Source organism: Hydractinia symbiolongicarpus, chromosome 8 (genome assembly GCF_029227915.1).
Source record: "Hydractinia symbiolongicarpus strain clone_291-10 chromosome 8, HSymV2.1, whole genome shotgun sequence".
NCBI lineage: Eukaryota > Metazoa > Cnidaria > Hydrozoa > Anthoathecata > Hydractiniidae > Hydractinia > Hydractinia symbiolongicarpus.
In genome coordinates this window covers 27,070,275-27,082,371 of record NC_079882.1, presented here as the reverse complement: position 1 = coordinate 27,082,371, position 12,097 = coordinate 27,070,275, and the positions used below count along the sequence as shown (strand labels likewise).

The 12,097-nt window shown below is 32.0% G+C and overlaps 2 protein-coding genes across 2 annotated transcripts; both read left to right on the top strand.

Annotated features, from left to right (window-relative positions):
- Positions 1-5,388: 5,388 nt before the first annotated feature.
- On the top strand, positions 5,389-10,071 carry LOC130655244 (F-box/LRR-repeat protein 7-like). Its single transcript, XM_057457975.1, has 5 exons — positions 5,389-5,637; positions 7,415-7,593; positions 7,678-7,790; positions 7,934-8,150; positions 8,473-10,071. Exons 1-5 carry the CDS (start codon positions 5,541-5,543, stop codon positions 8,785-8,787), a joined length of 921 nt encoding a protein of 306 aa, XP_057313958.1. The 5' UTR covers positions 5,389-5,540; the 3' UTR covers positions 8,788-10,071.
- LOC130655249 (sterile alpha motif domain-containing protein 15-like) lies at positions 8,884-12,055 on the top strand. Its single transcript, XM_057457982.1, has 4 exons — positions 8,884-9,023; positions 10,277-10,422; positions 11,262-11,360; positions 11,628-12,055. Exons 2-4 carry the CDS (start codon positions 10,285-10,287, stop codon positions 11,823-11,825), a joined length of 435 nt encoding a protein of 144 aa, XP_057313965.1. The 5' UTR covers positions 8,884-9,023; positions 10,277-10,284; the 3' UTR covers positions 11,826-12,055.
- Positions 12,056-12,097: the final 42 nt, after the last annotated feature.

The following is a 12,097-nucleotide window of genomic DNA, read 5'->3' as shown; positions in this document are numbered from 1 at the left end:
GTCAGGATTAGTCAAAGACTCACGCCTTTTGACTTGGATTCTTTCCGTACTATTATTAATTATGGCCGCAGCAGATATGTTGGCGCGGGTGCTTACTGATTTAAAGTGTGATAATTTTGAATCTGTTCGTAAAATGCAAAAAGAACTTTTAGAAAGTGTTTATTCTCGAGCATTTTTGTTGTCTGGGGATATTTATCCCTTGGTTGGTAAAAGTCTTCATCGGAATTTAGGTCCAGATATATACCTTCCATCTGAGGCGAGGTGTGAAGATAAAGGAATTATTGCTTTAAGGTGAGAAGTATGTTTTTTACTCTCCAACACACCTTGCATTTATTTAAAGGTTTTCAGTATATCTGCTACGAAAAGCTAGTTGGGGAGAGCTTTATACAACAGACTATTAAAACCAAATACAAAAAGATTTAATTAGCTAATAGCTAGGGTTAATACACCTTTACGATAATTCGGAAAAAATAACACTCCATCGTAGCTTATTTTGCAATCAGAGGAGGTAAACATTACACTTTTATAAGAGTTTATTAAGGAGAAAACACGTTTTTTCGTGATAACTTTTCTTGCCACGTTTTGTTTTTAATGAAAAGTACACATAAGTTGTATCTTATTATTATTAACGTTTCCTGAAAATTTTAAAGAAATTGATACAACGGAAGTTAAAAAGCTGGAGAAAACACGCTTTCGTCTCTAACAAACTCTCATAAAAACACGAGTTTTACCTCCTTTTTTCCGATATTGTAAAACAATGGAGAGCCATAGGAACGCATGTACAATTGAATTATCATAAAGGTGTATTGTTTTTGTAATATGAGCTTTGAACAGAGTTTTCAGCATTGCGGAGGAATTCTTTCTCAATTAATATTTGTGTTGTTATTAGAAGCAAGAACTTGACATCTGGATAAGTAAGGTTGGTGATGAAAATAAACAACTCTTCGAATGACTATTAAGAAACAAAGTTTGTTGAGTAAAAGGTCATGGTAAAATATATTATTTTTAGATCCAATCCATCAGGAGACTGTCTATACAGCTCAGCATCGTTGGTATAGGTATAGGTGATAATTCTCTTGTTGATGTTTTGAGAATCTTGACATCCATAGAACTTTTCTTGCATCCTTCCTTTTATTCCAATCATACTTGTTTTCAATTTGCTTTTAAAAACCAAAAGGCAAATATTTTTATATCTGAGAAAAGTTTATTCAGATTTTCCCTTTCTCATATTGTTTGTGATATGACTCTTTCTCCTGAGGAGGCAGTTAAAGCAGAAGCAATCAACAACTGTAGCCCCAAAAAATGGTTTCCTTTTCTATCAATACTTGCCTTGTCAACAGTAATAAAGAGAAAAATTAACACATTTTACCCACAATTCGGTTTGTTACAGTTTGTTACAACTTTCTTTACACAGTGCATACCGCCACACCCATCTATTTTACCTGATGAAGATCAGTTAAAAATTTTATTTTGTTATGAAGATATTGTTGTAGGTGTAGTCTGGTGTAGACTTCAAGCCAAATCATTACGTTCCCCTTTTTCCAGGTTGCAACTTTCTTAACTGAAAGTTGCATTTTCCTATTTCAGCATGCAAAAAGCAGTAAAAAGCCCTTCTTAATTCTTCTTTTAAAGTTCAAACGAAACTTGAGTTTAGCCCTATAAATAAACAAATATATCTGAACAAATACATGGGTTGAGGTGTGTTTGTATCATATCACATGTATGTATATTTCATTTTCATTATCCTGATCTTTCCATATTCTTATTGTTTTTGTTATTATTGTGTTTTATTTTGCTGTCCATGGCTGGTGTGATCATTTGATTCACCTAGTCATGCTGATGAAGCCTGATATTGGCAGAAACAGCAGGAGTTTATAAATAATGAAATATATTCACAATTGTCTCACTTTATTGTAGTTAATCCCTGTTAATTTTAGTGGTTTTATCTATTTAAAATAAGACGTGTAAGACGGAGATTTGATTCTTATAAAAGATGTTCTTAGGAGATTTTGTTATAGCTTAGCGTTTCTTTTGGTCAATTTTATTAATAACTAGATAAATCGGAAGACAATTTTTCGGCGATTTTTGTACCCGCAAAGCTTAAAATTTAGCCCCCAGCTGCTAAATTCAAGACTCAGTCTTGACTAAGTCTTGAAAAAGTCTGGATCCGCCCCTGAATAGATAATTTATTTGTTAAAGAAGGTTAGTTATAATGGCAGTTTAAAACTAATGTGGACCTCCTGAAAATATAAAATTTAAAACAATACATTATATATACAAATACATGAAATTAAATGAACTTTACATAAAACTCTGTAGTTTAATAATACTCATAAGCATCATCTAATGCTTTACCAGAATTTCATTCAGAATTGAAACGTCTTTTGTTAGGTCTAGTTTGAAGGTTTCATATGATTTCCGTTTTATATCATCTGCTAGTTCCACAATACCGAGGCTCTATAACGAAACGATGTTTTATATCGAATAGTTTTAAATTGTGGCTGTTCGATGAGCATATTTTTTCGAGTACAGCGAGTGGTCAATCGTTTTTCAACTAGAGATGCTAAAGGAGATGGTGACAATTCGTTGTAAATGTTATATGTTAAACACGCAACACGTCTCTTGTAGTACCAGCTAACTTGTTTCCAGTTACATGTCTTAAGAACAGTTTTATCGCTCAAATTCTTTTTTATTCTACCGATGAACTGGCAGCTTTTAAATGAATACTTTCTATTGGTTTCATAAGCGTAGACGAACTGTTTCCCCAGACACTTATACCATATGGAAGCATTCCACCAAAATAAATCGATTTCATATCACCAGGTTCCATAAACCTCATTGAGTATAGCTTCTTTACCTTTGATCGAAAATCTGTCAATGATAAGACCAAGACATTTTGTGGAGCTGGTAACACTAATTGTATTTTCATTCAATTTAAAATGTGGATATGGACCGATGAACTGTTGACGAGACATAAACATAATTTCTGTTTTACCTGCATGAATATTGAAGCCGTTCAGAAAAGCCCACTTGCTAACCTGATTTAATACTCTTTGGATTTCAAGAAAAGCTTGTTCAAACGAACCTGTGATACAAAACGATGTTGTATCATCAGCAAACATATCAGTCTCACCATCATCAACGTTATCATACCTTCTTTTACGCTGTTTTTAAATGATTTTTCATACAACTCATAGGAACAATTGATGGTGTTAATACATGGAGTTACTCTATATATGAGCTGTATGTTATGGTCAGGTGAAATGCCCCCATTTAACCTCTTGCCAACAGTTGCAAAGTGATGATTAAGTAAATTTGCCTTGGCTTGGTCATCTGAAATTATTTCATGTTGTTCATCTTTTAGAGTAGCAATTTCACAATTTGATCTCTTACCCTGAAAATCATTTACAGTTTTCCAGAATGACTTACTACTTGATACACCATTAAACTTTTCTTTTCAAAAATTCATTTCTGCAAGACGAACAAGGTTTGTACATTTGTTCTTCAACTTTTTTATATGCCTTCCATTCTGTTGAGCCTTTTGATGTTTTACGAGCTTTTAAAAGCAATTTGTGTCTGTCGTTTAGTTCTTTTCGTATTTCACCATTTATCCATGGTTTTGAATTCTGTCTCACCTTAACTTTTCTGACAGTTACATGTTTTGTTACAATCGATTTATAGAGGTGTTCCCAACACCAAAGTGAATCGTCAACATCATCGAAAATAGAACAAATCTGCCAAGGAACATTCTCAAAATCTTTTATTAATTTCGATTCATCAAGGCACTTTGACACTTCGATGAATTTTGGTGTTCGCTTCGGTTTTTTAAAATTAAGTGATGTATAAGCCAAATGATGGTCGGAGATACATGGATCGTAACATCCAGTCAGACAAATATGAGATTTGCTGAAAAGTTGCGTTGTTATAATGAGATCTATTAGACTGCTTGATGTATCTGTTATACATATTGGTTGTTTAATCAAGTTCACTAAATTAAAACTATACAAGGACTTTGCAAAACTGTTAGTTACCGTATTGTCAGTTTTGTTTGAGTAAGACAAGTCATAGTTGAAATCTCTTAAAATAACCATGTTTTTACGTTTTCAACACACTGATTCCAATATTGGCACCCAACCTTGATCCCAGGGCCTGAATAGTATGACGATAAAATGTTTCATCCTCATATAAAAAAAACGCTACAGGCCCTGGGATCGAGGTATGACGCCTGTTTTCTAAAATCAAAAAAGAAATTAAAAAAATCCGTCATTTGAACTTTGATAATGTCTGGCTGGCGTGTTTAATTGGCTAGCATGTTTATGTTAGACAAAAATTCGTCCTGCTCGTCAAGGCTTGTCATCTATAAATTCAAGCATTAATTCACATAACAAATCATTCCAAAAATTCTACGTGGCAAAAACATTCAACTAGCTTACAAAAATACCCAAATATTTTATATGTACTTTCAAAAGTTCTGCGCGCAACAATTCATCTGTCTGTACGATTCAAAAGCTACACATTGCTATTTTGTAAACAGTGATGGTAGTTGCTCGTCATCAAGCACGCCATTGTTTGTTGGTCGATGTTTCTCCGAATTAAGAGCGAAGAAAGTACGTAAAAGATATGAGAAGTTTCAACCCGATTGTTATACTGCTCTAAGAAAATGTTTCTGTACTGTTTCAGTCTCGATTGTTGTTTTCTTTTGCTGCTTGTTAACTTGCTTTGGTATATGTACTCCACGCTCGCTCCCAGGGATTTTTACCTTTTTGATATGAGGGCACACGATCAAAAAAATTTTCGCCGTCTTAGCTAACTTAGACTGGTGCATCAATGGAAATCAAACTTTTAATTATATTTGTTGTTTATAAATGAGGAATATAATTAAAAGTATAAATACGAATTTGAATGATTTTTGTACAACAAGGAAAGTCTTGGAAAGCTGGTTTTTGCTTACTAGTTGCTTCGTTTTTTAAAAGAACTTAGCCTTAAACGGAAGATGTTGCTAATAATAAAGAAAAGAGTATCAAGAAAGTCGTCTTCGTCAACTGTTTTTGTCTAACAAATTGAAGTCGACGCGCTCTCTCATTTTTATAATTTTACCAAACCTTGTTTTTATTTTCCTGTAAGATGCTTGAGTGAGAAAAACTCTAATAAACGCCCCTTTTGATCCAAATAGTGGGGGATTTTTGTTAGACGTTTTTAGCCGTTTGCAATATTCTTGAGTCGCGTTTATTTGAAGACGGGCGTTTGATAAAGAATGGGGTTTATTAATTATTCTTTCTTTCTTGGCCTTTTGGCACCTCTTACTTGATACATATGGTTACCATTTTGTATTTTTTTGTATTTCAGGTAAATGGTACGTTTTTGCTTCGGTGTGCAAATTATTTTTTTCTTAGAAGTATTTCAAAGAGGTTTCATCAGAAAAATAATATAGAAAGCACTATTTTTTTTAAATGAATTAAAGTAAACTCTTTTAGTGACTCATTTTACCTAACTCCTTTGCTCAAGACTCTTGAGATAAAAAATACTATAGCTAAGATTTTATGATGTCTGAACGTGTATATTATGGTATTTGTGCTAAACTTACTTATCTTCTAAAGCGTGGTGTTATCAAAGAAGGACTAAAGGTTCATGTTGGAGGTAGCTAGAATATAATATTACCAGAATAATTTCTTTACAATGTTTACAAAGCTTAGAAAAAGTTGCAGATTTTATATGCAGCCCTCGAAATTAGCCCAAAAACCCGAGACCCGAGAGAGTGAAGTGTTGGTAATTTTGAAAATATTATGTTTTCAAGCTTCATCTTACTTACTCTTTAAATATCAGTCTTTTCAGAGAGGCGTGCAATCGCACATGCATGCCTTGACACACGCCTAAATCTTCTCAGACGTGGCAACATTTTCTAATTTGTTGAATTTTATTCATTTTCCCTAAAAGAAATAAAAAGGTGACAAAGTAGAATTTGTCATCATTTTTATATTTTTAACGGACGATGCGTTACCCCTCCCCTCTCTAACGGCCAATTTGCCGTTAATGGAGACGAAAACTGTTTGTTGACGGCCCCTAAAGGAACTACGTTGACATAAATCTATTTTGCCCGGCCCCTTCGCTGTTGGTAACCAAGTCTTACACAAGAAATCCAGCCATGCTTAACTAATGCGGAGGTGAACGCCGAAGGAGCACAGATGAATCAAGTCTTCCAAACTACATTTACAGGCAGAACACACATTTTATCATGGATTTAATTGTAGATAATTTCTTCATTTGACTAAACAAATGGAAATCATAGCAGGTCCGAATTTAATGGATTTTCTTTATGCCCCAAGTGTTATTCAAACAATTTTAAAATGTGGCATGGAAAACGGACGTTAAGCCAAGAATGATGATGATGATGATGAGCATAGGTCCAGTTTGGGGAACTTTTTGCTTCCTGAATTTACCCCATTTATTCCAAAAATCCAAAACAACCCTTTCAAGTCTTTTGGTCTGGCTACAAAGTCGTGTTTCTAAAATACATGATAATTTGGAGCAAAATTATTGTGGAAGCTTAATCTCTGCGCAAATTTGGGGGTAATTTCTTTAAAAAATCATCATACAGAAGATAAAAAGAAATAAAAAATTTAAAACTTTGTTTCACTTTTTGAGTGTGTAGCATAGGGCAATAGTTTAAAATAAACCATATATATATATATATATAAATTGAAACTAAAATAATATCACCCAAATCCTAAATCTTTGTTGCAAATTTCACAATCACAGCTTTATTTCACTTGAACTATTAAGTATGAAAACTTAAAATAACAATAGTAAAAGAATTAATAATTATTTGGAATTGTACAAACCTTATAGAAAATGTCTGTCCGTTACCCAAAATAACAAGCAAGAGAAAAAATTCAGGTATTCTCATGACTTGTTTGTGGCAATCTTGTAAATATGCTGGATTGTAAAAAACTACAACTTTTTATGCTAGTTTTTGTGTCTCACAAAACTAACAGTATTAATAATTGTTAGTTAGAGCTGTTTGAATGATACTATGGGTAAGAAGAGATAATGCTGAAAATTTCAGCCATCATTTTGTTCTGGACTTAGAAACTTTAATCAGGAAAAATTTTATGTAATTTGCGATTTTTTACTTTTTTGCAAAACTGTGAATATTTATATTTAATACAAACTTTCTAATATATAAATATATATATATATCAACTAAAATCTTTTTTTTTAAAAAAAATCAGCTTTAAAATGTTTTACTTTTGAGTTGCCAAAACTTGTTAACGCATATATTAAGCATATAATTACAAAAAACGAGGCGACAATGCTTTAAAAGTGTGTATTCTCAAAAAATATTTGTACTTTTGGGTTGACCAAGAATAGCTTCTAAGATATCCTGAAGTATGAACTATTTCCATTTTTTACACAGGTTATGTGGACTTAGATGAGTTGATGTCAGTTCGCTTGTTTCGTGATGTCTCAGAGGAGCAAGTTCTTCAGGTGCTAGCCAATGCTAAATCTAACAATGGTGAAAAAAAATTCCAAATCGAAAATAAACTAGGATCAACTATGGTCAGGTGTAGGCAAGGAAGAAAATTTGAAGCCAGTGTAGGTTGTTGTTTTTACCTTTCTGAGTTGCATACAGATAAAATTACTAAGTTTGAACATGTTGTATATGTTAACATATTTTAGTGTTATCACAAGAATAGCCGAGTAATGCGACTTGTGGATTTATGTTTGAACTTGATTTGTTCGAAAATAAAGGAATATGATTTGGAAGACTTCCCTGATACTTATTTACTAGAGTATGTAAATATGTTATATGCTCTTTATTATTTGATTTAATAATAATTTGGTAACCGTAATTACCTTTTTTAACTGACCATCCTTTGTTTAAAATAAATCTCAAAAAAATGCACAAAATGAAGATTTTCTTTTGTCTTTTTAGTAAGATGTTCATGAGACTGAAACATGAACGCAAACTTACAAATGCTGCTTTAAAGTCGTTGATTAGTTCCAACGTTGAGTGTTTCAACTTTCACCATATTTTGGTCACTCCTAAGACAATTCGTCTTCTTTGTCAAAGATGTCCGCATTTAAAAAGTTTAAATCTAAGAAAATGTGGTTATGGAGTTTCTGATCACACTGCTTCCATTCTTGCCAAGGTTTGTTAATCTTTAACTATATAAATTAATGCAGAAAAAAATGATTTCAACATAAGTTCTTTATCACAGTTTTTGTCTACAAATCACAATAATTACTATTCACAAAATGCACAGCACTTGCAATAACCTTAAAAGTAGTGAACAATAATTTATGTTTTAAAGAGCAAAAAGATGACATGCTTTGATTCGCAGTATTTATTTGTGTCAAAATCATTTCTGTTCACTATAATTTATGGCCTTAGGGTAGGTATACACTAGCGATAAAGCTCTATTTTATATAAGTAATGTGCATATCACCGAAATGTAATGCGTTTTTTTGTAGGGGTTGCCTTATCTCGAAGACTTAAATCTCTCTTCATGTAACCTTCTGACTAATGCAACACTAGAAATATTTCTGAAACGCAAGACACCATTAAAGTTCCTCTCAATATCTCACTGTCCAAAGTTTACAAAGTCTGGAATAGCAAGGTTTGTAAATGAATGCAAAACATTATGTACATTGGTGGTACATGGAGTTGATTTTATGGATGAAGACTTCTGCAATGAATTGCAACATCAGAGACCTGGTGATCTAGTGAATATTTATTATAGAGATTATGACAAAGAATACATAAGAAAACTATGTTTGACTGCATAACCACACAATTACTAAATTTTGACACATTATGACCAGATAGTCCCATTACAGGGTTGTAAAAGGCAAAGCCCCTGCTGTGTTTCTTGTGAAAGTATCGTGCTGTTAAATAATAGAAAACGATGGTGCAGTTTTTCCAACAGTCGGTGAATAATTCTATGCGAGTCATTCGAAAGAATAAATCAGGGGAAAGTTTAGAATTTTTCTAAAAATTCCGAAAATTGTCCATGCGTTAAAAGGTTAAATATTTAGATATTTATTACAGATATATTTAGAACAATTTATTGTTTCATTTCTAACAATATAAATATATTATTTTCAATATTGGTAATCCTTAACTCTGGCTTATTGACTATATCTTGTATTGTTTAAAAGTTTAGGTCAACCTAAACTTTTATGTATGGTAAAATTTGATTGTTATGTAGTCAATTATAATTTTTTATGAGATAATCACTAAATTTAAAGTAATGCGATATAACATTTTATCAAGCTAGGTTTTTTTTAAGATTATTTTTTATTTAAAAAAACGCAAGCATTGGATTTACCTTGTTTATTCCTCACTTAGAAAAACATTTTTGTTGTATTTACACTTCCATGTTTCTATAAATAATATTTAATTTATATAGATTTTACATTAGCTAATTATATTTGTATACATGCCATGTGTTTATATATTTTTTTATAAAAAATAAGATAAATTGGCGTTAATCGAACTCCGTAAATTTATTCGAAACTACTCACTTCAAATTTAGTTTGTGTTACTTGTATAAATGCTAGCAAATTAGACATAAAAAAAATCGGTAAAATAAATTTAAACCGTTACATGTAAAATAATTGGGTGCATAATGGTAGGGAAAGCTTCTCTGGTTGGAATATTGGCATCATTGGGAAGGAAGGCTTAATGACAAGTTTACTGCACTTTTTATTTCATTTTTGATTCTGAAAATTGTCGGACAAATTTTTGTTAAAAAACTCACACATTACACATTTCTGTGAAATCTTTCTACAAACATCGCCAGAAAGTGATTGATAGGATTCGTGGAACTTGACTCAAAATTTAACACTTGGAACCAGAATGAAAGACATACATAAAGAAGAAATTGTGTACCATTTTATAACTTCAGAACACAACAACAAGCGATAATATGCTGGGCTCAGTTTTGATGCAGGAATTTAAATGTACATGTTTAAGTGTAGTCCACACTGCTATAAATTTATATTGTGCAAATTTATTGTAGTAAAACTAGTGTACAATTCTGTACAATTATAATTCAAGAAGGATATAAATGGTTCACACTTTTGTTTCGATAATACTTTAATACACAAGAAAACAAAAGACATATTCAATTCTTTCGAAATTGATTCAGTGAAAACTAGCCTTTAGAATTTTTTTCACTAAAAATAAAATTATTAGCGAACGCATCAACAAATCTTTTGAAATGAGATGATACGAGTAGCTCTTTTTTTATTATACTTTTTGTTATCTTTTTAGTTTAAAAAATGTCATCTGAGAAAGATTTGGAAAATCAATCAAGAAAAAAGTCATTTGATGAAAATGGTATTCCAGATTGCTTAAGATGGACAGTGTCGGACGTTGAGCAATGGGTAGAAGAAGATTTGAAATTTCCACAGTATAGGGTTTGTAAGAAATTAACCATTTACGTAATAATTCTTAACCTATTCGATTTCGTGGACGGGGTATCGCGCGCATTTAATTTTTTGGAAAACGCGAAAATAAGCCCATTGAATATTTGTGGATAATATATATAATTGTGTTTGCGTTTAACCAATTTAGTCATTTTCCCCCGACTAAATTCCAGATGGAAAACGACTGCAAATTATTTCATTTAAACATTTTCTCTGATTAGTCCTTAACTTCTGCTTAGTTCTTTTCTTCTCGGCTTTCTTTTTTTTCTGCTACGCTCACTTCAAACGCTATATAGGAAGAAGATTAACGCAGAGACTTTACAAGGCTGTTTTTCGTGTTCTCTGTATTACTGTTATAGTTTGATACTGGATTGATAAATAGGCTAAATATAAAAATAGGCAAAAAAAAGAAAAAAAGAAAATACATGGTGGTCGGTGAAAAAATCGCAAACAAATTTGGTTGAACAAAAAAAATCGTAAAAAAATTGTCGGTAGGCAAAAAATATTAGTCATTTAGTGTAAGATAATTGCATGGTGATCTCGGTCCTGGAAAATCCTGGAAATTTGTTAAAAACGAGGTTTGTAAAATGATGCAACATATTTGGCTTCCAGTGTTTCACAAATACTTCTAGATTGCATTGCATCAAGGTTTTATTGGGCTTGTGAGGTTAGCAATTTCTCCCGGAATTGTCCTGGAATATCAAACATATTTGTCCTGGAATTTACATTTTAATTTTCTGTGGTCATTCGCAAAAATAAATTGTCGCAAAATTTATTGAATATACCCATTTGCGAAATTAAATTCTTTCAAAAAAATGTTTTTGTTTCAGCTTTGTTTTTCAAACAATCTCATTAGTGGAAAAAAATTGATTCATATGAACGCTTCAAACCTTCCAAGAATTGGCATTACAGACTTTGAACATATTAAGGTAATAATATGTTGCATCTGATTCTGAGGAATTGTATCTTGTCGAAAATTGTATATGTTCAATGATCAGTTTGCGTAAAGTGATAAGCAGAAATAAGTATAGGAATAATAAAGCTAGATTGCTTCAAGATATTAGGTAAAAAAAGATTTAGCATTTTTTATGAATAGGGCACACAACTACCACGGGCAGAAGTTTTGTAGTTACTTCTTATGTAACTCTAAATATACATAAAAGGTTGAGATATATAAAAAACAATTATTTTTATAGGAAATTACAGCAAAAGTACGGGGTTTACTGGGTGTCAATTATCCGTATTGGAACAGGCCGATAAACTTGCCACCCAAAGACACAATGGAACATTTTATTGAAAGAAAATCAATCTCTGGGAAGGAGAGTGATAATTTGACGTTTGAGGAACATGTACGCTACTTGAATGAGTTTGAGCTACACGGTGTATCAAAATAGTAATACTATTTAAAAAACTTTCTGAGAAAGGTTTTTGCGGATTACCGGTTTTTGTGGGCTACTGCGCACCGACCCCTATGTGTTAGTTTCTCGCAGAAGGTATAATAGAAAAAATAATATATTTCTACTGTTTGTAATTTTTATATATATATTTATTTGTGCTAGGAGCTTGCGGTATTGCGCTTGTTAATGTGCATACATGAAGTTGTAAAATATATTATTGAACTAAATCTTTTATCACTGTTAGGTAGAAACGAATCCCTCCCCCCACC

Bases quoted from the DNA above. Each gene is read 5' to 3' on its own strand.
- LOC130655244 (XM_057457975.1), top strand. From the start codon at position 5,541: ATGATGTCTGAACGTGTATATTATGGTATTTGTGCTAAACTTACTTAT. The intron at 5,638-7,414 runs GTAGCTAGAATA...TTTTTTACACAG, and splicing joins ACTAAAGGTTCATGTTGGAG to GTTATGTGGACTTAGATGAG. The intron at 8,151-8,472 runs GTTTGTTAATCT...GTTTTTTTGTAG, and splicing joins CTGCTTCCATTCTTGCCAAG to GGGTTGCCTTATCTCGAAGA.
- LOC130655249 (XM_057457982.1), top strand. From the start codon at position 10,285: ATGTCATCTGAGAAAGATTTGGAAAATCAATCAAGAAAAAAGTCATTT. The intron at 10,423-11,261 runs GTTTGTAAGAAA...TTTTTGTTTCAG, and splicing joins TGAAATTTCCACAGTATAGG to CTTTGTTTTTCAAACAATCT. The intron at 11,361-11,627 runs GTAATAATATGT...TTATTTTTATAG, and splicing joins CAGACTTTGAACATATTAAG to GAAATTACAGCAAAAGTACG.